General features: G+C 37.2%; 1 protein-coding gene across 1 annotated transcript in view; it reads left to right on the forward strand.

The window, feature by feature from the left end:
* Positions 1-25,773, forward strand: part of LRRC7 (leucine rich repeat containing 7) — a 307,069-nt gene that overhangs the window by 244,564 nt on the left and 36,732 nt on the right. The window contains exon 22 of the mRNA XM_023762876.1: positions 20,265-20,486. Within this exon, the coding sequence (XP_023618644.1) occupies positions 20,265-20,486 (222 nt within the window). The remainder of the gene's footprint in view (positions 1-20,264; positions 20,487-25,773) is intronic.

Here is a 25,773-nt window from a genome sequence, read left to right on the forward strand (position 1 = left end):
GAGGATAAAACTGATGGCAGGAAATTAAAGGAGTACCTATCAGAGCCTAATGCAGATTGCCTGCCGGAAGGAGGGAACCATATGCACATACATAGCTGCAAAGGACTACTATAATTTTCCCACACAAGGGAAAACCTTATTCATGTATTACTCTAGATGCAACTGAGAGGTGTTTACATTATACATTCATACATCCACTTTACATGAAATCTATTTTCGGTGTCCATAATGTCATGTTTAATCATACCATCGATACAAATCATGATGATCATTTTCTTGCTTCTCTGTGTGCTTTAAGAACTGCATGCAATCCTATATATTGATTAAATATTTGTGGGCTGGAATAATTGTTTAATTTGAAAACTTTATTAACCGTTTATACTGCTTGTCAAATGTGAAATAATGTAATATGTCTTTAAATATGTATCATATCTTCCATGTGCAAACTCATTTGTGATTAGTGCTTATCTTTCTACGATAATGATAAGCATTTTATGATTCAGCCCATGTTATAGTTCTGAGATTTTAGAATCTATAAATACATATGTCTACCTACTACCTCACAGAATAGAGAGAATAAAGCATGTTTAAATATCCAGATTTAGTTTTTTTATTAGATCTTATATTGAATATATCAAATTAGTATTCAGTGAGAATTAACCTAAGGAAATGAAAATGGCATGGGATTATTTGCCTGGGCTGCAGGATTTACCAAAATAGATGTGAAAATTGTACTTTTATATATTTGGTTTATATTTTATTCCATAATGTGTGTGTTTTTTAAATCATTGTTACTTTTGCAGTTGTCGTGAAGTGAGTAGTCATTAGGCTAGACAAGTTAAGAGTAGAAAATGAGAAATTGAGCTACAAGTGGAATGGAGAACCAAAGGAGATGAAGTGGTGAAGAAATCTTGCCAGCACCCAGTGGGGTCTCTTTCTCAAAGTCTCTGCAGATTTTTTAATAGTTATCTCTGTGCCCAGAGATACTACTATTCTGCTACTACAGTGTAGAATTAGTACCGTGACACTGCTGTGATCAGAACTACTGTAACACTGCTGAGAGTCCATGGGAAATCCCTTTCAGAAAGGTTTGGTGGAACTTGTGGCTCTCTGTTCTGGCCCTCACAGCTCGTTGCTTGAACTAATGTTGGTAATACTCATGGCTGTAACTAGTGGTACTCCAAGTACCACAGCAGAACAAACGTAGGTACTCTCCAAACTGAAGACCCAGAGATTGAGACACATCAATTAGATGAAAAGTGTTCATCTATCAGAAATAATTTTGTTCCTATATCTGTCACAGGCCTATGTACCATAGTAGCTAATCTATAGCAAAAAACCAGCTCTCCGACATCCCCCGAGGGGTCCCAGATTGCGAGAGGGCACAGGCTAGGCCAAGAGACCCCACCAGTGCACAGTCAGGGCCGGGGAGGGACAGGGGAGGTTGGCCAGCCAGGGAGGGACCACGGGAGGGCTCCAGGGCAAGTCTGGCCCATCTTGTTCAGTCCCAATTGGTTGGACCCCAGCAGGAAGCTAACCTAATGGTTGGAGCATCTGCCCCCTGGTGGTCAGTGCACATCATAGCAAGTGGTTGAGCGGCCTTAGTATATCATTAGCATATTATGCTTTGATTGGTTGAATGGACGACTGGACTACCAGACACTTAGCATATTAGGCTTTTATTATATAGGATAAGTTCTTTGGTTTATCTCTTCTGGTCACCCCATTCCCACATCGAGGTATATCAGTCTGTTCCATGCCTCCATGCTTTGGGTCTTAATCTGTTGGTCAATTCATTTTGTTCATCAACATTGACTCCTCTCCCTAAGTGGCTTTTATTCTAGGTTAAGTGCCTAATAACTTGGCAGTTAGAACAATAAAGTTGGGCATCAAGGGTCAGCATCAGGAGGGACACAGTTGAGGAGAAAATATTAAAAATACAGCTAATTTAGTCTTGGCTCACCAACTCGTCCCGTAGTGGAATTTGTCCATGATTTTCTCACATTTGCAATGCCAGCTCACCATTAAGTGCTTCAGGATTGCCAGTTGCTCCTCATCTCTGATGTTTTTTTAGTCACTTTCATTTTCTTTTTATTCTTTCTTTCACAGGCTCCCAAATTGGAATTTTTGCTTTTTCAGACAATATTAAGAATTTTTTTTAATAGTAGTGATTGCAGGGGGAGCAGCTGGGTGATGGGGAAGAGGGTATAGGGGACATGAATGGTAATGGGGAAAAATAAAGTAAAATTAAAAAATACATAAATAAATTTTTAAGTTTCTAGGAAGGAATATTTATTCATTATTTTAATTTTGGCATTCATCATATTTCTTAACATAATGCACTTTACTTTCTTTTTGTACATATTTAGGAAGATATGGCCTAAAATCTCTTTTGAAAATATCAAGTTGTTATGTTATTGATCCTATGACTAAGTCATCAATTCTGTTTTTAAAACAACTGAATTAAATTCCTTCTGGAATTGATTTTTCACTTGAGAACAAGTCAGTTTGTCACAGAATTTCTCAGAGAGTAAGAATAAACTGATGCCATTTTTGAATGAGAAGTAAATGCTTAAAGGTACTACATTAAAAAATCAACCTATAGAGTTAGTGATTTTTTTCTTTCTTTATTGATTAAGATATTACATATGTGTCCTTATCCCCCCCATTACCCCCAGCCCCACACCCAATCATGCCCTCACCCCCCTGGTGTCTGTGTACATTGGTTATGCTTATATGCATGCATACAAGTCCTTTGGTTGATTTTTCCCCCTTACCCCAACCCTCCCCTACCTTCCCTCTGAGGTTTGATGGTCTGATCGATGCTTCTCTGTCTCTCGATCTGTTTTTGTTCATCAGTTTATGTTATTCATTATATTACATAAATAAGTGAGATCATGTGATATTTATCTTTCTCCAACTGACTTATTTCGCTTAGCATAATGCTCTCCAGGACCATCCATGCTGTTGCAAATGGTAGGAGTTCCTTTCTTTTTATAGCAGCGTAGTATTTCATTGTGTAAATGTACCACAGTTTTTTAATCCACTCATCTGCTGATGAGCACTTAGGCTGTTTCCAAATCTTAGCTATGGTGAATTGTGCTTCTATGAACATAGGGGTGTATATATCCTTTCTAATTAGTGTTTCTATTTTCTTGGGATATATTCCTAGAAGTGGGATTACTGGGTCAAATGGGCGTTCCATTTTTAGTTTTTTGAGGAAACTTCATACTGTTCTCCACAGTGGCTGCACCAGTCTGCATTCCCACCAGCAGTGCACGAGTGTTCCTTTTTCTCCATATCCTCGCCAGCACTTGTCATTTGTTAATTTGTTTGTTTGGTTTTTTTTATATAAATTAGATTCACTTTCTTTTTTATTTTTATTTTTTTATTGTTTTATTGCTTAAAGTATTACAAAGAGTATTACATATGTCTCCTTTTTTTCCCCGCCCTTGACAATCCCCTGGCCTCCCCTACCCCCAGTGTCTTATGTCCATTGGTTATGCTTTTATGCATGCATACAAGTCCTTCGGTTTATCTCTTACCCCCCCCCTCCTGCCCCCCAACTCTCCCTGGCCTTCCCGCTGTAGTTTGACAATCTATTCGAGGCAGCTCTGCCTCTGTATCTATTTTTGTTCATAAGTTTATAATGGTCTTTATTACCCATGAATGAGTGAGATCATGTGGTATTTTTCCTTCATTGACTGACTTATTTCACTTAGCATAATGCTCTCCAGTTCCATCCATGCTGTTGCAAATGGTAAGAATTCCTTCTTTTTTATAGCAGCATTGTATTCCATTGTGTAGATGTACCACAGTTTTCTAATCCATTCATCTACTGATGGGCACTTAGGCTGTTTCCAGATCTTAGCTATGGTGAATTGTGCTGCTATGAACATAGGGGTGCATAGATCCTTTCTGATTGGTGTTTCTGGTTTCTTGGGGTATATTCCTAGAAGTGGGATCACAGGGTCAAATGGGAGTTCCATTTTTAGTTTTTTGAGGAAACTCCATACTGTCTTCCAAAGTGGCTGCACCAGTCTGCATTCCCACCAGCAGTGCACGAGTGTTCCTTTTTCTCCACATCCTCTCCAGCACTTGTCGTTTGTTGATGATAGCCATTTTGACAGGTGTGAGATGGTACCTCATTGTTGTTTTGATTTGCATCTTTCGGATGATTAGTGACTTTGAGCATGTTTATCTTCCTTTTGTTAACTTGTATGATTTCCCTATAAATGTTGGAGATTAAACCTTTATCTGAGATAGCATTGGCAAATATGTTCTCCCATGCAGTGGGCTTTCTTGTTGTTTTGTTGATGGTTTCTTTTGCTGTGCAGAAGCTTTTTATTTTGATGTAGTCCCATATGTTTATTTTCTCTTTAGTTTCCATTGCCCTAGGAGCTGTATCAGTGAAGATATTGCTTCGGCATATGTCTGAGATTTTGCTCCCTGTGAATTCCTCTAGTATTTTTATGGTTTCCCGTCTTATGTTTAAGTTCTTTATTCATTTTGAGTTTATTTTTGTGCATGGTGTAAGTTGGTGGTCTAGTTTCTTTTTTTTTTTTTTTACATGTATCTGTCCAATTTTCCCAACACCATTTATTGCAGAGACTGTTTTGTCTCCATTGTATGTCCTTGCCTCCTTTGTCAAATATTAATTAAGCATAATGGTTTGGGTCGATTTCTGGGTTCTGTATTCTATTCCATTGGTTTATATGTCTGTTCTTGTGCCAGTACCAGGAAGTTTTGAGGACAGTGGCTTTGTGATACAGCTTGATATCTGGTATTGAGATCCCTCCTACTTTGTTTTACTTTCTCAGGATTGCTGCAGCTATCCGGGGTATTTTTTATTCCAGATGAATTTTTGGAGAGTTGGTTCTAGGTCTGTAAAATATGCCTTTGGTATTTTAATGGGGAGTGCATTGAATCTATAGATTGCTTTGGGTAGTATGAACATTTTAATGATGTTGATTCTACCAATCCATGAACACGGTATGTTCTTCCATCTGTTTATGTCTTCCTTACAGTTAGTGATTTAAATAAAAACATTTTATTGTTAATGCTATAAAATTTTATCTAAATTATAATCAAGTTTTAATAATAGAAAAGTAGTTTTCTCAAAACCTCTTGCCATTAAAAACAAACTACCAGCACTATCGGTGGAACTGAAATAAAATAGCTACAATGCTTGGCTTTTGTAATTTAACTCAGACTGGGCAATTGTGCTGTTGGAATCCCTTACGCCAAGAGTGGAGAGGAGGGGGGCTCACTTTCATAAAAATTGAGGAAATCCTAGAATGGATAAGACAGGTGAAGGTTTAAATATTGAAGAACATCAGGATGGCAGAAAGTAGAGTAAATATTGAGGCTAAAATTGAGCAAGTCAAGATATGGAAGAAGCAGAAATAAAAATCAACGGGGTAAACTGCACATATAAAAGATAAGACAGGGTAGTTGAAATATTTCTTATTTCCATCAAAGGCAAGAATATCTGTTATAATTTAAAGTAAAATTGTGTTAAAACATTATTCTGAAACTTTAGTGATTGTCAGTGCCACAAACTCTCCTTTTGTACAGAAGGAAATACGTCAGGTAGTTAACTTTTGCCTGAGGCTTTGTATTTTTTCCTCCCAAAGCAATATGCGTTATTCCCAAAGAACCCCCAGGAGGAAGGCCTTGCTCTCATCAGTCCATAAGCAAGTGAGAACCATCCTCTCTACCACTGTGAGTGATGCGAAGCACAATCCAGGCTTTCTCTTTTCTGACTCTCTTCCCGACGCCTCATTTTTCACCTCTGATAGGAGCAAATTTTGCACTGGTTAGAGTGAGTTTTTCTTCTGGTAGTCTGGGCCATCACTGAAACTCAGAAACAGATTGGGATCCTGTAAATGGAATTATTTTGAACTCAAACATTTTTCCAAACATTAGGAAAAGAGGTCTTTCTGTGTCAGTGGGCAGGTTGAGATTCTTCTTGCTTCCCTCATCCTTTTCCTGTCACCCTCCCCCATGTGGATGTCACTCAGCACTTTGCATTGAACAACAGAAAGGCTGCATTGATAACCCATGGTACTGGCATATTCCCCGGAGGATGCAGACCTTCAGGAAGAAATAGTAGCCAAATGTATTTGCAGTTAGTGAGTTCTTACCAAAAACCAAGAAATGAGTTTATGAAAGAGCAGATTGATGAAGTCATACAATTATAGATTTTTAAATTAAAAAAAAAATCTTACAGCATAATCTATTGCCCCCAGAGAGATATTTCTTACACAAATATCTGCAGAGTTTTTCTTTTGACCAAAAGTCACTTTTTTCAGGAGACATAAGTATTAAAAGGGTGGAACAGTGGGAGAATCATAAATGTGCTCAAAAAACAAAGAGCCCCTATCCCTTGTAGGACTTCGAAAATGACATTCTAGACCTACATCAACACAACCCTACTTTCCTTGGAAATGTCCAGAAATAATCTGGAACTGATTGTGTATGTGAATTTTTAAGTACTCCTTAATTTTCCCATTAGGTTGAAAAAGGAAGTTTTAAGCAATAGTTCCAATCCCACCAGCTGCCTGGGAGGTGAAAACATACCCACCGTCACAAATATCCCTGCAGGTTAGGAGGGTTTGGGAGTAGGAGAGGTAGGTGGGTGAAAATTATACCTTATGTGACCTATGTATTGAGAATCAATTATTGATGCCATTGTTAAGCATCTACCAAACACTGATAAGAGGCTCTTTGAAATTTCTAGTGCTTATATTTAGTGATTATATTAAGACACCCATTAATTTCCCCTTGCTAACAAATATACAACTCTGTCTCTACTAGACTAGCCTCAACATGGTCTTTATGGAATAAATTACAGTTATTGTTTGTGGTTGTACAAGTTAAAATATGTGGAATCATCCAAAGAATTATTATAGGTATTATAAGCTAAGGGCTCAAATCTAGTCTTGAGAATTTCTGGTTACACCCATTTTATGTTACCAGTGTCTGAAACTGTCATTCAGATTAATTCAGTGGTTCTCAACCTTCTGGCCCATTAAAACAGTTCCTCATGTTGTGACCCCCAGCCATAAAATTATTTTCGTTGCTACTTCATAACTGTAATTTTCCTACTGTTATGAATCGTAATGTAAATATCTGATATGCAGATATCTTAGGCGACCCCAGTGAAAGGGCCGTTCGACCACCAAAGGGGTCGCGACCCACAGGTTGAGAACCGCTGGATTAATTAAAACATAGATTATTGATTGGTTATCATATTACCTTTTCCAATAAGTCAGTACAGCCATACCTGTTGCTGTATACTAAAGAAATAAGAATACATCCAATTAGATTCAATGCCTCCCATAATTGCAAATTGTTAATAGAAGAGGTAGGAGGCTAAATATATATATATGTAAAGACTTGCTTGTTAAACAAAAATTAATTGCCAAAGGAGAGTACATGGCCTCTAGAAAGTCAAAAATTTCATGAAAATAGGACCCTTCAGAGTTAGGAACATGTTCTTAGTAATAGCTGAATTGGGAAGAAGGATTTGAAGAAATCAATAAAATAATTTCCTCTATTTAATGATCCTTTTCAAATATTTATTTCATTAATCTGAATATATGGGATGATGCATTTTTAAGCTGATTATTTTAGTATTACTTAAGTCATAGGTGCTTTTAAACTTACTCTGTTTTATTATGCAACTAAATTTGTTCTCAAAAATAATGCAGGTAGGAAGTTGTGAAAATGTGAATGGAAAAATTCTTCTCTAACATACAGCTAATGTAACAACTGAATGAAATATTATTTAGTTTTATAGTCACTTTTTAATTGAATTTTCTACTTAATACAACATTAATTCTTTAACTAACAGAGCACATCCCCTTATCTTCTAATACCAGGGCAACAATACAGCTGTCTCCAGTAGTGAAGGACTCACTGTCACAAAATCAGGAGATTGTTCTCATTCAGACTGGCTCGAAAGCATTCCCTTAATGAAAGTATAAACTGTGTCTATCAAATGGCTATTAAGTCAGCAGTAGCATAAAAACTTGTCATAGACTAAAGCAATAGAAAGAATGACAGGTTAAAACTACTTCCATCAATTCTTGACAGAGGTGTTCCTTAAAGCGATTCTACTTCAGTAAATTGAAATAATTCAATCACATTTATGCTGTCTCCATTTTGGAAGAAATCTAAAAGAAAAAGAAAAGCAAACTAACCCAATGCAATAAAAACGTCCATGACTGAGTATGTAATTTGAAGATCTAAACTACATGACAACTGGCAGATGATCAAGGATTGTTGCCAAATAGAGACTGTCAAAATGATAAGATTCCATTTCTTTCACTTGATTGTTACCACTTACTCTACTACTTATGGCTCTAAGAAATTTTATGGGTGGAAGAAATTATTGTAACACTTTTATTGTTATTGTTAACAACTTTTATTTTAAGAATGCAAAAATCAGCATCATCACAAAACAAATTATAGGTTGAAAGGTATAGACTTTGCTCTAATTTAATCATTTTGCTATAATGGATACTCCTTTTTTTCCTTTTAGTTAATAATTTCTAATTCTGTGGCTATGCTTTATAAGTTGACATTTAACCACAGAAGAATGTGCTTATAGAGATGCCATAAGCCAGAAATAACTGCCTGCACATATCATCCAGTTGCCATCCTAAGGCATATATATGCTCTGAAGGGGAACGCCCTATTGCCTCACCTTCTCACCTGTCACTTGAGGCACTCGAGTATATCATCAGTATTAGACTCTTAAAAATTTAAGATCAGTGAATATTTTGAATGTCCCCTCCCTCCCAAATACTGCACTGTACCAACAGAATACAATATCCCCAAATTCCCACGGCAGGAGGAAGAACATCTTTCTACCCCTCCCTTCCAGACCTCAGAGCTCTCTCCCCTGTATTTGTTCAAGTCTGTCCTCTACTGCCTAAATGGGAGAACAGAGACTTTTTGGCATCAAAGTTGCCCTAACTAAATACAAATAAACGAGAAGAAAAAAATAAGCTTAATCATGTGCTCATCACAGTCATAAAACAATATCTACAATACGTATTCGACACGGGAAAGATGCTTAACATACACACACTCTTATCTTCACAACATCCCTATGGGACAAAAAGATAAGGGCAAGGAATTGAGGAACGAAGATTGATGCCATAGCATAGTCTAACCACTATGTTATACCACTAATATAGCATACCCCACCCAACCAAAAAAAATAAAAAAACTACTACAGAAAAATTATAGCATAGACCTGTTGCAATAGTAAATAACCCTCAATATCAGGAATTCATTTGGTATATATTTGGCTAGCACTTTTTACCACAATTTGGTATTGTTTCTTCTGTTTCACCATTCAAAAGAGAGAGAAAAAAAAACCTTGACACCATTCATATACTTAAAGAGAATTTTTAAGTCCTCTTCAACTTGCTCTTTGTGACCTACACAAATCACATATTTTAGATATTCCTAAATGGGCTTGTTTTACAAGCCTTCATTTTCTTTAAAATATTTACAGGTTCTTTATTTACCTTTATGAATCTCAAAAGGAATAAAATCAGGAGCCTACCTACAGATCCTTCTATCATATTGAATTTAGTCCCTTTTGTTAATTTAGTCCCTCAATAATTTAGCTCATCAAACCTCCTGATTATATCTGTAAGATTCCTACTGCCAAAAAAAAAAAAAAGATTCCTACTGCCCCTTTCTGTTTGATAGTTTCCATTTTCCACAAAATAACCTAAGTTCCGTCCCCAAAATCACTTGTGAAAGTGATAAAACTGCACTGAATAGGGAAGCAAGCCCTGCAAAATGACAATTACACTGATACACAAAAACTAAACTATGCACCAAGCTGCAGGGGGGGGGGGGGGGGGGGGGGCAGGGGGACATTATCTCAATGTATTTCTTATTTCTTCAGATCTCACTTTTTATTTCTTTTAAGCAGGAGTGCAGGAGAAACTGTGAGACTTAACTTTGCATTTCAGGCCCTTAAGCACCTTAAACTTCCCTGTTCAGTTCCCTCCTCTTGGAAACAATGATGCGTACCTTGTAGAGTGGCTCTGAAAATGAAGATTATGATGTTAGACATTTATCACAGCACCTATCATATAAGTGGTTAATTAATGGTAACTACTATAATATGTATTATTTGGGATAAAAATGTGTAAATTAGAGACAAGCAAAATCTTTATTTAGCTTTGTTTCTAACAGCAGGTTGTTAATGAGACCAAGGCCATGAATTTGAGTTATTTATACATGAACAGGCTATACTCTTCACTTGGACAGTTGTCTTGAAACATATGCAATGATAGGGAAGGAGGTTTGTAGGGGGGCAGAAATGAAGGTGAATCGTGGCAACCTAAAATATTAGCCATATTAGTGAAGAGTAAGTAGTATCATCTCTACCGATGGCAGAATAGTTTTTGAAAATGTTTTATATTCTATCTTCCTCTATTAAAAAAAGGCTATGTCCCCAAATCTGGAACAAATCTATACTTTACTGCTTTGCTAACAAATAGCTTGAAGGCATAGTCTCTCTGAGTAAGACAGAGTTTAGGGGAAGCATGGAGTTCAGGTATTGGTGGATTTTCAGAAGTTGGAATATTTAGGGGTTCATTGACCTTGAACTAAGGTTACTTGTGTGAGACTGTTGCTGATTGCCTAACTTTCAAGTGCAGTTTCCAAAGCAAGCTGCCATTAACTAATTACAAGTTTAAAACAAGTTCTAATTGGTGATTACTTATTGCTGTGGCCAAAGGGCAGTCAGACCTTTACTCAGCAGGTAAGAACTTTTTATTCACATTGCCATTATTGAGTACTTACTGTGTACCAGCAATATGCTGAATGTATTACGGTATATTTTTTAATCCTCATAATATTCTGTGAAGCACTTATTATTATCTACAGTTTTTACATGATAAGCAAAGCACTTAGATAACTTACATAAGATTGCATAACTAAAAAATGACAGAGCAAAGTATCAAACCCAGGTTCGTCTGACTCCAAAGACTGTGTTATCTGTACTGCTCTATTAAACTTTTTAATTAACTCCCAGCATTTCTATAACACTTCACTCCTATAATTTTGTCACTTCAAGAATGTCATGCAAATAAAAGTACATAGTATCATACAGTAACCTTTGGGATTGGCTTTTTTTAACTCAGTACACTTCAGGTTGCTGTGTATATCCACAGTTTCTTCCTTTTTGTTGCTGATTAGTATTCCAAGGTATGGATGTATCACAATTGTTTTAACCACTCACCCATTGAAGGAAACCTAGATTTCTAGTTTGGGGCTATTATGCAGAAACTTTCTCTAAACACTCATGGACAGATTTTTGCATGAACTTAAGTCTTTCTAAGTCTCTGGGATAAATGCCCAGGAATGCAATTGCTGGATCATATGGTACTTGTATGTTTAGTTATTTTTGTTGTTGTTGTTTTATCTTAGTTCTGTTTTTTTAATATATTTTTATTGATTTCATAGAGGAAGGGAGAGGGAGAGATAGAAACATCAATGATGAAAAAGAATCATTGATTGGCTGCCTCCTGCACGCCCCCTACTGGGAATTGAGCCCACAACCCGGGCATGTGCCCTTGACCGGAATCAAACGCAGGCCGGTGCTCTATACACTGAGCCAAACCAACTAGGGCTGCATGTTTAGTTTTTTGTTTGTTTATTTGTTTGTTTATTTTTAAGGAATTGCCAAATATTTTTCCAAAGTGGCTCTACCATTTTACATTTCCTGCAGCAGACTGTGAGTGATCCAGTTTCTCATCATTTTCAGCATTTGTTGTTGTCACTATGTTTGCTTTTAGTCATTCTGATAAATGAGTAGTAATATCTCATTGGGGTTTTAATTTGAAATTCTCTATTAGCTAACAATGTTGAACATCTTTTCATGTGCTTATTTGCTTCCATCTGTATATCCTCTTTGGTGAAATATCTCTTCGTGTCTTTTGACCATTATTCTAAATGAATTGTTTAATCTCTTACTATCGAGTTTTGAGAGGTTTCCTTTTAATATATTCTAGATACTGTCTTTTGTCAAATATATGGTTTGCTAATATTCTCTCAAACTTTATAGCTTGTTGTCTCGTCCTCCTAACATTTTACATTTAAATCTATGATCTATTTTGAGTTAGTTTTTATGTAAGATGTAGAGACATAGGTCACAGTTCATTTATATTGTCTATGGATGTCACATTGTGCCAGTACCATTTGTTGAAAAGGCTCTCTTTCATCCATTGAATTGCTTTTGCACCTTTGCCAAAAAATTTTTCTTGGAGGTCTATTTATGGGTCCTCTGATTCATTCCATTTATCTATATGTCTGTCCCTCTGCCAATATCACACATAATAATCGTGAAATCAGTCTGATTCTTCTTACTTTATTCTTTTTCAAAATTGTGTTAGCTATTCTAGCTTCATTGGCTTTTTTGGTGATTATGATTATCTTTATTTAAAAGTAAAAGATAGATTTTCTTTTCTTTATTGATTAAGGTATTCCATATGTGTCCTTATACCATTATCCCCCGTGCCCCCCACTCATGCCCTCACCACCCTGTTGTCTGTGTCCATTGGTTATGCTTATATGCATGCATACAAGTCCTTTGGTTGATCTCTCCCCCTTACTCCCACCCTCCCCTACCTTCCCTCTGAGGTTTGACAGTCTGATCAATGCTTCTCTGTCTCTAGATCTGTTTTTGTTCATCAGTTTATGTTTTTCATTATATTCCACAAATGAGTGAGATAATGTGATATTTATCTTTCTCTGACTGGCTTATTTCACTTAGCATAATGCTCTCCAGTTCCATCCATGTTGTTTTTGTTCATCAGTTTATGTTGTTCATTATATTCCACAAATGAATGAGATCATGTGATATTTATCTTTCTCTGAATGGCTTATTTCACTTAGCATAATGCTCTCCAGTTCCATCCATGCTGTTGCAAGTGGTAAGAATTCCTTCTTTCTTACGGCAGCGTAGCATTCCATTGTGTAGATGTACCACAGTTTTTTTAATCCACTCATCTGCTGATGGGCACTAAGGCTGTTTCCAAATCTTAGCTATGGTAAACTGTGCTGCTATGAACATAGGGGTGCATATATCCTTTCTGATTGGTGTTTCTGGTTTCTTGGGATATATTCCTAGCAGTGGGATCATTGGATCAAATGGGAGTTCCATTTTTAGTTTTTTGAGGAAACTCTATACTGTTCTCCACAGTGGCTGCACCAGTCTGCATTCCCACCAGCAGTGCATGAGGGTTCCTTTTTCTCCGCATCCTCACCAGCACTTGTCATTTGATGATTTGTTGATGATAGCCTTTTTGACAGGTGTGAGGTGGTAACTCATTGTCGTTTTGATTTGCATCTCTCAGATGATTAGTGACTTTGAGCATGTTTTCATATGTCTCTTGTCCTTCCTTATGTCTTCTTTCAAAAAGTATCCACTTAGGTCCGTTGCCCATTTTTTGATTGTGTTGTTTACCTTCCTTTTGTTGAGTTGTATGAGTTCTCTTTATAAAGTTTAGAATAGAATATACATATAAAGATATATACACTAAGTGGCCAGATTTTTATGACCAGCCAGATTATTATGACCACCCCATCAGTACTTCGTTGGGCCACCTTTTGCCTTCAATACTGTGGCGATTCTTCTTGGCATTGACTCCACAAGATGTTGAAAGGTGATGCGAGGAATCTGACATCATGCCTGATCAGTAGCACTGTCCAGTTTTGTGAGATTTGATGGTTGTGGAACCAGCTGCCTGATGGCTCTTTTAACTTCGTCCCACAAATGCTCAATTGGATTGAGATCTGGTGATTGTTGGGGCCACCTAAGCAAGGTAAAGTCTCCCTCATGTTCTTGAAACCACTCCAGCACAATACAAGCACCGTGGTATGGCGCATTGTCTTGTTGAAAGAAGCCATATCCATTGGAATACGCCATCAACATGTAGGATGAACTTGATCAGCAACGATACTTAGGTATGTTGTGCTATTCAGACATTTATAATGATCGGGCCCTCTAGCAACTTCAGTGCAAAATTATAGCTAATTTGCCTACAAACGTCAGGTGCAGGTGGTCATAATAATCTGGCCACTCAGTGTATATATAAAGATATATATATATATCTCTTTCTAGGGTTTTGATAGAAATTTGTTAAACCTGTGTATCAATTTGGAAAGAATTGACATCTTTACTGTGTTGTCTTCCAACCCATAAATATGTCTCTCTATTTATTTGTGTTTGATATCTTTCTTCTGGATTGTGTAGTTCTCAGCATATAAATCTTATACAAGCTTTGTTTGATTTATACCTAAATATTTTACTTTTTTTGAGTTACTGTGCATGGTATTGCATTTAAATTTTGGTGTCTGCATTTCATTGCTAACATACATAAACACACCTGTAACCTTGCTGAATTCATTTGTTAATTCTAGGAATTTTTTGGTGATTCTTTTGGGTTTTCTATGTAGACAATCAGGTAACCTGTAAATAAGGACATTTAATTTCTTCCTCTCCGTCTGTATGTCCGTTATTGCCTTCTCTTGCCTTATTCTACTGACTAGAACTTCCAGCATTCTGCTGAATGAGAGTGGTGAGTGTGGACATCTGTGCCTTGTTCTTGATCTTGGGGAAGAAGCATCCACTTTTTTCCCATAAGTTTTAAGTTAGCTTTATGGTTTGGGTAGATGTTCTTTATCAGGTAGAGGAAGTGCTACTCCATTTCTATATTTCTGAGTTTTTATCACAAATGGATGCTAAATTTTGTCAAATATATTCTGCTTCCATTGATATGATCGCATAATTTTTCTTCTGTAGCCCATTAACATGTGCACTGAAGTTGTTGATTTTCCAATATTGAACATGCTTTGTATCGCTGGAATAAACTCCACTTCGGCATGGAGTTCAAATACTGCTAAATTTCATTTGCCAACATTTTGTTAAGGATTTTTGTATTTATATTCATAAATGATAGTGCTCTATAGTTTTCTTTCTTCCTTTTTTTTACTGTCCTTCTCAGGTGTTGTTATTGAGGTAATACTACCAGCTTCATGAAATAAAGTGGACGTGCCCCTCCTCTTCTATTATCTGGAAGAGAGGGTGTAGAATTGGTGTTAATTCTTATTTAACTGTTTGGTAAAATTCTCCTGTGTAACCATCTGTACCTGGAGATATCTTTCCTGGGGATTTTTAAATTACATATTCCAATCTTGATGGTTGCAGGGCTTTTCAAATTATCTGTTTCATATTGGGTGAGTTACAGTAGTTTGTGCTTTAAAAGTGGCCCATTTCATATAAGTTGTCAAATTTGTGTGTAGCGTTATTTGTAGTATTACTTTATTACCCTTATGATGCTTGCAGGGTCTGTAGTAATATTCCTGATTTTGCTAATTTGTGTTTTCTTTTTTCTTTCTTATTCAATCTTGCTAGAAGTGATCTTTCCAAAGAATCAGCTTTTTGTTTCTTTTTTTTTCTGTTACTCATTTTCAATTTCATTGATCTCTGATATTATTATTTCCTTCTTTCTTCTTGCTTGGGGTTTATTTGGCTTCTCTTTTTCTAGGCTCTTGAGATAGGATTTTAATTATTGATTTGAGGCACACAAAAAAACGTATTATTATTGCTAGGTGGAAATTAACGTTCTAAGTTCCCAGATGGCCTCCACTGGTACCTCAGGGAAGGTAGCCTCATTACTAGACCCTCTCTAACCATCCTACTGGGAAAGTAGAAGGGTGCCTCATTACTGCTGGGTGGGAGAGTAAGTCCTTGCTCCTTGTGCTCTCCAGTGACACCATGGGGGTTGGGGAGGGGCTCCCTGCTGGCCAAAGGGGATGAAGGCAGTAGCCTTTTCTGATAGTACACGAGCAGGAGTGTTGGTGTGCCTTGTTGCATCCTTATGAGGGTAGAAGTGTAGGATCCCCACTTGGACTTTGTGGGGCTACAGTGTTTTCCCACTGGTTATATATAGTAGGGCTGTCACTATCAAAGTTTTCTGCCCCTTTTTTCTGGTCTTTTGGCTAGACAGGGTAGGCTTTTCCTGAGGCTTTTCTTATCTGTACCTTTAGGCATTTTCAGGTTACCTGCTTCTTCAGCTCCAAGTCTGGGATATACGGCACAAAAATAAAACTCAATGAATTCACCACTATGCATTTACTTGGTCCCTATGTCCCTAGCTGATCTGCTGTTTTCTGTCTATTTTCCAGAATTTTCTTATATTTGTTTATATATAATGTTCAGGGTTTTTTATTTTTCTTCATGGAGAGAATAGAGTAAAGTATGCCTACTCAATCTACCAGGAAGCAGAAGTCCTACTGCCTCAATTTTTAAAACTTAACCTGCATGTTAAAAAGGAGAACATACAGAATTCATGATGTAGATAGAAAGGGACAGGGCTTTTTGTTGTTGTTTTACAAAATTACTAAAACTAACTCATTTCAATGAGTGCTGCTGATATCTTGAAATCAACGACTGAATTATCCTTTATAGATGATTCTGTGTGTTGAAATTGCTCCCAAACGTTTTTGGACTCTTTTGGACGTAATTTTAGAAGTTGATTGTGTCCAGTTGCATATTCTCAGTGGCATAAATTGTCATCCTTTGAGGCTATGTTTGACTTTTGGAAGGAACCCTAAAATGGTTAGAGTCAAGATAGGTGGTAAGACAAATGACCAAATTGGGTAATACACTTCTCAGTCTAACACCGTTTTCTAAGAGAACAGTGTGAACCAAAGTATTGTTGTCATGAGAAAGTCATTTCTTTTATATCATACAAAACCTCCCAAACACTTTAAAGGTAGCAAAATCAACATTTCTTTTCTGTGGTGTTGACAGTAATGTTTCCTTGGGTCCAATGGATATTGGAGTTTTTCCTTGTAAACATACACTTTGACAGTATTTTGTTCAGGTCAACTTGAAAACACCACATTCCATCACTATTCTCCTCAAATACATGTTATTTTGTCCAACTTCCCCTTGAAAATTCAAAACAAATGTCAAATCTTCTCTATTTCTTTTTATCATTCAAAATGTGTAGCACAGGCTTTACAGAAACCTTTTTGTTCAAACTCCCCTTCAGTATGAGTCAGTGTTCTCATCGCTAACCCCTCTGCCTGAATAAATGCCAGCTCTGACATTTTCTGCATTTTCATCAGTCCTTTGTACTTCACCGTGAGCACCTTATTACCTTTCTTTAAGCCTTCGTGCCAGTCAGAAAAACTTCCTCATCACCGTCTCTCCACACCGTAATTGTTCTTTTAGATATCTTGTGTCCTGTATGTCTGTTTAACTTCACACAAAGCTTAGTGTTAATTCTTTGCTTTCTATAGCTGTCATTCCCATCCTGTGCAGTGTATAGCCCAAACACAGACTGAAAAAAACTGCTGCTGATGCGAACAGAATCGTTACAGATGTTTCCTCCAAGCCCACGTTATATTTTTCCAAGCCATATAAGAACACCAGCTCCATCACTTCATAATCATAGAAAGATTGCTAAGTGCACAGAGCATCAGCCTATTTGCTTAACTATACAGCTCTAAGTCCCATACATAGGATCTAAAATAGGTGATAGACCTAAATCAGTAAGTAGGAATGGCCCTTTGGCAAATTAAAGAGCTGCTAAAGATTTTAATATATTCATCCTCAACAACCTGATCCTCTGTTCCTTTACATGGCTCCTTTTCAATTCACTATGATAGTCATAGTCAGACAGCCTTTGTTCAGATCCTGGTCCTGCCAGTTTACCGGTTGGCAGATGACTTGGGAAAGTTACTTAACCTCTCCAAGCTTCAGTTTTCTCCTCAATATAATTGGATAATAATAATTATCTCTAATGCTGTTACAAGGATTAAAGGAGATAATACATGTAAGTTTTAGCACATTGCTTGGCACCTAGTGTTTGGATGACAGCTATTATTTATGAAATGCCAGTCATTAAAGATGGCAAGTAGGATATGGTGTTTGCCCTCAAGTTCCAAATCGAAACAAAATTCTGAGCTCAAACTGTCCCATCAGAAGGAAAAAATAAACCAAAAAAAAATCTAAAGACTATTACAGTTCTATAATATATAGAATTAATTTTGTAACCATGGATAGACCATTACCAGAATATTCTAATCAATGAAGTGATTGTTAAGCGGTCATTATTGATTTTTCTCAGGCAGATTACATGTTTTGGAACTCTAGCTATATGCCATATCTCTCTAAGTTTTTCTGGGTGTTAAAAATGCTTTGTCTATGTGATCACTTCCTGTGTGTCCACTGACTCAAGCACTGACTGAAGATCCATGAATATTATGCTAGTGGAGGTGAGAAGCAGGTATAAATGTAAAACCAATGGACTGTTCAGAAGCCAGGACAGTAAGCCTAAGCCAGCCTATACTCCCAGCTCCTCGAACTCCAGGAAATACTTTTCTCTAACTAACTCAGCATGCCGGTGACTTAGCAGCTCACAGTGTGATACTGTGTTTATCATGGCTTTTCTCTCCTCCCATACAAGAGAAGGTGAAATTCCACAGAGGTAGGAGAGAATTCAATTTGCAATAAGGAAAAACTTGACCAGAGGGGTGTTCAGTCTTCTAGGATGGCTGAAAAGGGAATAGATTTCATCAAGAAATACACATTTGCCCTCTACGTGGTTATCTCAGTTGTGCTGGTGTTGTAGTGTTGTGGTCGCTGGTTAATTGTGTTGGCCAGTGCTGGATTGCTAACTGTTTTTCACTATGCTGGAATAGCCTGAAAGTTTTTTTTCCATCTTTTCCTCAAGATTCTCATACTAAATATCTTTGCTGGTTTTTGATGTAAAAAACTGTACATGATACCAAGAGAACCAGTTAAACACCTAAAAAAATATAATCAAATGGTTATTTCCTTTGCTCTACATATGGCCAAATAATAATTTTTGAGTATTTTCTTCACTCAATTACCTCTTGTTTGGAATCAAGAAATATGCCTTTCATCTCCTTCAAATGATTTTCCATGATCACTGTCATTTCCTGATGTCTCTTAAAAAAATAAAATTAACCTCTTCATTGACTACTTGCTTAAAATTATTCTTTTATTCCTCCAACCTGACCTTTTCATAGTAATCAAAATCTTGATTAGGCAGGAAAATTCACAGGCTTTCTTAGCTAATGAATTCTAAGGTGAAATTCATTTTTGAGTTCCAAATTACCCAACCTTAAAAGATCAACAAGAAAGAAAATGAATTCGTGAAGTAAACCCTCAGATCCTTCCATAATGATGAGTGAAGTACCGACCACAGCACTATCCTAATACATATGCTTAAAAATATTTATGATAAGCTTTCATTTCTCATGTTAAACCTCCATGTTAAGCCCTACCTGATATTAAAAGATATTCTCGATTACCAGCTCACAAACAGATCTGGTTGCTTGGTAGAAAAAATATCAGGTAGAGTGACTGAAGGAGCTGATACTAGAAAGAAGGTGAGAAAATAGGAGTGAACAAAGGAGCAGGGGTTCGCACCGTATCATTCAAAGATGGGAGACCAGAGTGAGCATGCCCTCTGGCCTCCATAACTGCCTTTAAGGACTAAGAGATGATCACTTTACTGATGAATCTCTGAAAGCTCAACATGAGGTGATCTCCTTACAGAGTTCACTCTGAAGACCTTTCCAGATCTAGTGCCTCCACAGACTATCGATACTCACAAGAATTTATCTCATGATTAATTTTTAATGTAACTTAAAGATTCCCAAAACCATACTGTTGATTCCATTTTAATTTTTTTTGAATGTCAAAACACAATTTTTTTAGTTTTCTTTAAGTAATACTCTTGATTTTAAAAATGCAGAAAATCAATAAATATTGACTACACTCATGTAAGCAATATCACTAAGCACTTGTGGCATAAAGGTTCCATATATTACATCTCTCTCCCTGGTGTATTTCAAAATAAAATGCCATATGGAACCTGACTTTATTTTTAAGTAGTGACTTCTTTTTCTTGGACTGAATTTTGTTCCCTTAAAATTGGAGTTAAAATAAACTTTGGCAAACCACCAGCTGACTGCGAATGTATTTAATGCAACCTTGCTCCAATATTAACATTTTCACAGACCACAGTAGGCGGCCCCTTGCTGTCTTTTCATTATCTTTTCCAGCCATGGCTGCAAGCCCAAATGATGCCACTTTACCAAAGAGGTATCTGTACGTGTTTTCTACTTTAATCACATCCTTTCAACACCACAAATCGTCATCTGACAGATTATCTTCTCCACAGGCAGGCAGCCATATCCAGACCTTGATGGGGTCCCAAAGCCTTCAGCATCGTAGCCGGGAGCAGCAGCCATATGAGGGAAATATAAACAAAGTGACCATCCAGCAGTTCCAGTCACCATTGCCTATTCAGATCCCCTCTTCACAGGCCACCCGGGGACCTCAGCCTGGACGGTGCTTAATTCAAACTAAAGGGCAAAGGAGTATGGATGGCTATCCAGAGCAGGTGAGAAGAGATTTCACAACTGATGAATTTTCAGGAAATCCCAGTGAATCCATGGTTTGTCTTCCCTCGTTAATGTAGTCTGGGACACATTAATGCTGTCACCATGTTGAGTAGAGTGCAACACACTATTTTATCATTATTTTTAGTGGTTAAAGACACCTACCTATAGGAATTGATGATTGGTAAAATGCCCATTTTACATAAAGCAAAACTGATGGATCGGAACAGTTTTTTTTCTGGTTTATCCTACACCCTCCTCTCCCCACTCCCTACTCCAATTTAACTCTACAGCACGGCATTGGGATCTTACAAAGAGCTTTAATGGACTAGGTGTGGTTACCAAGGCCTCTGGTGAAATTGACTGTGTGAAACATAAACTGTATATTCCTCTCTATTTGTGGCATCGTTTTTTAAAAGTCCTATCTTCTGACTATTGAATAGTACAGAGATAAAGTTTGCTATGAAGAAAATTAAAAACAACAGAAGGGAAACATTTCTGAAATGCTCCAAAAGATACTGATAAATGCCATGTAGCACAAAAAGAATTGCTACTCTTCTGACCTATCTAAAAGTAGAATTTGCTTTTCCATTATAAAGACCTGTTTTCTTCCTTTGGACCAGAACACAGAATAAGATTTCACCTACTTAGTTACATTAAGCTTAAAAAGTAAGACATTAAGATCTTAATGTTCATATAAAATTAATGTATCGTTTGTGATAATTCAGATAATTAGGCAAAGCTGACTTTGCCCACTGACTTCACTAATACTTTAATATGGTATATAAAGGTTTCACTTTATTATTAACTCAAAGTTTCACATATTATCCACCTTATTTTCTGAATGTATCAGACAAGATTATCTTCATTTTCTAGTTTTTCCCTTTCTGTTGTTAAGAGCCATTTATTATTTGGATCTCAATGGTCTAGACAGGTCCTCTATTTCTTAATACCCTCTTAAAGCTGAGATTATGTATTAATCATTCTCGGAATTATAGATATTTTTAAAAATAATTTTTTCTCTATCCCTCCTTGATCTAGGCCAAGTGTTTGATTTAAGGGAAAATATATCAGACAGGTGCCTTTAATGAGGTAATGATGTGAGGCTTTTAATTCTTCAGAGATTCTAAAAAGTTAATGAAGTTTTAAATTATGCTTTATTAAAGACATCTAGAAGGTTAAAAATTGCTCATATCTTCTCCCTCACAAATATTATAACCTCAGCTTCATTCTCTGACTTGGTTAGTCCTAATAGCAGCTATGTGTTTGTTTTCTGTGAGAATCAATGCATTTAAAAATTCACTGAAACAATAAAGATTTATATTTTTAAAAATTCATCGAGATCAATGCCCTCTATTTTCACCTACCTTGAATAGTAAGTTTAGTATTAGCGTGCACTTACTCTGAACACTCTAAATTTAAAGACTATTTTTGCATTATCCCTCCAATAACACAAACATTGTATAGTTTGACTATGTGTTTGTTAAAGTTATTTATTTGGCAGGGAGGGGAGGAAGGGAGAAGAAGAGAGAGAAAAACATCCATGTGAGAGGAAAGCATCTACTGGCTGCCTCCTGCATGCCCCCTACTGGAGATTGAGTCCAAAACCCAGGCATGTGCCCTGACCTGGAATTGAACCAGCAACATTTTGGTGCACGGGACCAAACCAACTGAACCACACCAGCCAGGGTATTGCTTATTAAATGTAAAACATCATGATTCAGAGTTTGTATTTAGAGTCGCTTGCAAGTGTTTTGACTCACCCCTCTAAAAATATCAGGTGCCTTTCAAACTGAGAAGTAAAAACTGAAACACTCTATAGTTATGTTAAAGAAGGCACTTAAGTATGAAAAAAGGCCTGCACTTACAAGAGCCCCACATTTGGTTTAATGCTCTGCTGTCTCCAACTTTTAATTCTTAATAATCTTTGAACAAAGAGCCTCACATTTACATTTTGCACCAGGCCCCGACAATTATATAGCTGATACTGCTTATACATACTCTTTCATTTAATCCTCACAGTAATGTTATTTTCTTTTTACAAATGAATAATCCAGGGTACAGAGAAAATAAGTAACTTGTGAAAAATATAATTGGTCAAGCTGTAATTTTAACCCAGGTTTATCTAACCCAAAGCCCAAATTCTTTGTCTAAACCTTCCTATTAAGTTAGCAACAAACCCAGCCAGTGTGTCCCAATGGCTGAGTGTCGACCTATGAACAAGGAGATCATGGTTCAATTCCCAGTCAGGGCACATGCCTGGGTTTCAGGCTGGATCCCCACTGGGGGGCATGCAGAAGGCAGCCAGTCAAAGATTCTCTCTCATCATTGATGTTTCTATCTCTCGCTCCCTCTGCCTTCCTCTATAAAATTAATTTTAAAAATATTTTTAAAAATAAAATAAATTAGTGCATGATCTAAGATACTGCCTGTTGTGGCACAGACCAGAAGTTTCAAGTGAAGTCACATGATGAAAACAGACTCTGAAAGAAGCAAATGCACCACTGACTGCCGGCTGCTGCTTATATCTTCATTCATTGTTTTCAATATCTTAATAAAAAATTGAAATGCTGACTCTCACTAAATAAGCTACTTATTAGCCTCCTAGATCTGACTTTTTGCTAGAACACTGCATTTCCCCTTTGATAATTCTCTTCAGTTTCTGTTTCTTGGCTGTGAGATATTCTCTCATCTCTTCATGGCCCCTTTGGGCCTTCCCAGGCAGGTGGAACTCTTTATATGTGAGATGAATACTCTCTCTGACATGCTTTATGGGACACAACAGTCACAACACAACCTATTAGCCATACCACAATATGCCCAAGGGTAGCCTGGCTTCAGATAAGAATTTATGGTTGTCACATTTATAAAATCACAGTGTCATCTTTATTATTTCTAATATTAAAAAATATATTGAGGCAGTTCTTCATCTACTTGGCACATGTGAAATTTATTTCCTTAGATTTTTAGTGCCTTTCAGATTGACAATAATATAAAATGGATATAGTCACTACCTTGCAGGAGAAGGACTAGGAAGTATTCGCAACAATTTACTTTATAAGTAAATATGTTGCATATGTTTCCTTTCAGGTTTTTAGTGGCCTGGGGAAATATACCTTCTATATATTACATTGTGCAATATAAAATTTTTATATTAGAAAGAAATAACCTAAATCTTAAATAATTTAATTAGAAATGCACAGAAATATGGGAAAACACAAAGGTAATATATTTAAATCATGTAAGTTCCATTCTTCTCATTGTCTAATCTATATACTAGTAATGAAAGCTTAAGCGATCATTACGGCGGAACGACCAGAATGACTGGTCGCTATGATGCACACTGACCACCAGGGGGCAGATGCTCAATGCAGGAACTACCCCCTGGCGATCAGTGCGCTCAATCAGAGCCAGGCTCAGGGCTGGCAAGCGCAGCTGCCATGTGGGAGCCTCTCCCGACTGCGCAGCAGCACTACTGAGACGCAGCAGCAGGCTCGGCAGGCAGGATGAGCGCGAGTGGCGTGGCACCTGGCCCGAATTCAGGCTTCTCCCTGGCCACCTGCCACTTGGCGCACTGCTACCTCCCCCAAGGGATCCCAGACTGCAAGAGGGATGTCCGACTGCCGGCTAAGGCCTGATCCTGGTGCTGTTCTCTGTAGAAGGCAGTCAGTCTGAACAACTCAGTGACTCAGGGAAGTGCAGGGAATTCAGGGTGAGCCTGCCTCCACACTTGACTCACCCACTCGATGGTGTTCATAGGACAGACCCTGTGTCCCAGCCCGTGCACATGCAGCAGCTGCTGAAGCTCAAGCAGCAGGCCATGCAGCTGCAGAAGGCCATCCAGCCACAAGCTGGCAGGCAGACATCTCCCGAGGTGTCCCAGACTATAAGAGGGCACAGGCCAGGCTGAGGGAGACCCCTCCCCTGCACGAATTTTGTGCACCGGGCCTCTAGTTAACCAATAACAACCCAAAAAGGAATACAGGGTAAACTGGTATATTGAATAAAGCTAAAATATTCCTTGGAGCTGCATCAAGTTATCATAAGTTCATATTCACAGACTGTGAGCCTTATAAATACAAAACTGTTATAAACTGTACTTTCTATCACAGCGTGATAACCAGTTTTTAAGAAATCTAGCTCAATTCAAGGAAAAGTTGTAATTAAACGTATCTTTAAAATAAAAATCTTAGAGAGTACTTCTGGCAATTGCAGTTTCCCATAATTTAGAAACTATTCATTACTGACTCTACCATAAAAGTTACATTAGCAGATAGTTTTTGCCTTTGTGTTACAAGTGAACTGTGTAATACTTAAATGTTCTATTCATTATTATGAAATATGACAGTAAATTAAGAATAGTTCCATTAAATGGCCAAGCCTAATTGACCTAGCTCCTAAAGACTCACAATATGCTGATTAAGTCAGGAATAAGGCTCAAATTTGCCTTGAACCATCTAAGAGTTAGCAATTAAAGATACCTCAAAAATAAAAATATAGAGAGCATTTTGGGCATTTGCATTTGCCCATAAGCAAATTAATAGGCTATGCAAGATTGCTGGGGAAAACATCAAACTATTTAAGAAAATAAACATTTCCAATCATCTTTAAGAAAGAGCTTTCTTAACAGTATGGAGTTTCCTCAAAAAGTTAAAAATGAACTCCCATTTGAACCAGTAATCCCACTTCTAGGAATGTATCCCAAGAAATCAGAAACACCAATCAGAAAGGACATATGCACCTCTATGTTCATAGCCGCACAATTCACCATAGCTAAGATTTGGAAATAGCCTAAGTGCCCATCAGCAGATGAATGGATTAAAGAACTATGGTACATCTACACAATGGAATACTATGCTGCTATAAAAAAGAAGGAACTTTTACCATTTGCAACAGCATGGATGGAACTGGAGCATTATGCTAAGCGAAATAAGCCAGTCAGAGAAAGATAAATACCACATGATCTCACTCATATGTGAGATACAATGATCAACATAAACTGATGAACAAAAATAGATACAGAGACAAGGGTCAGGGGAGGGGGAGAGGTAGAGATCAACCAAAAAACTTGTATGCATGCATATTAGCATAACCAATGGACACAGAAACTGAGGCGGTGGGGGCTTGTGCTCAGGGGTGGAAGTGGCGGGGGGGGGGTCAATCAGGGAAAAAGGAAACATATGTAAAACTTTAAACAATAAATAAATAAATAAATAAATAAATAGTTTTCTTTCTTTACGCAACCAAAGTTTTTGCCAACTGTGGGTTCTATGTCTTTCAGTCATCTGG

This window comes from Myotis lucifugus, unplaced genomic scaffold, assembly GCF_000147115.1.
Source record: "Myotis lucifugus unplaced genomic scaffold, Myoluc2.0 scaffold_265, whole genome shotgun sequence".
Lineage (NCBI taxonomy): Eukaryota > Metazoa > Chordata > Mammalia > Chiroptera > Vespertilionidae > Myotis > Myotis lucifugus.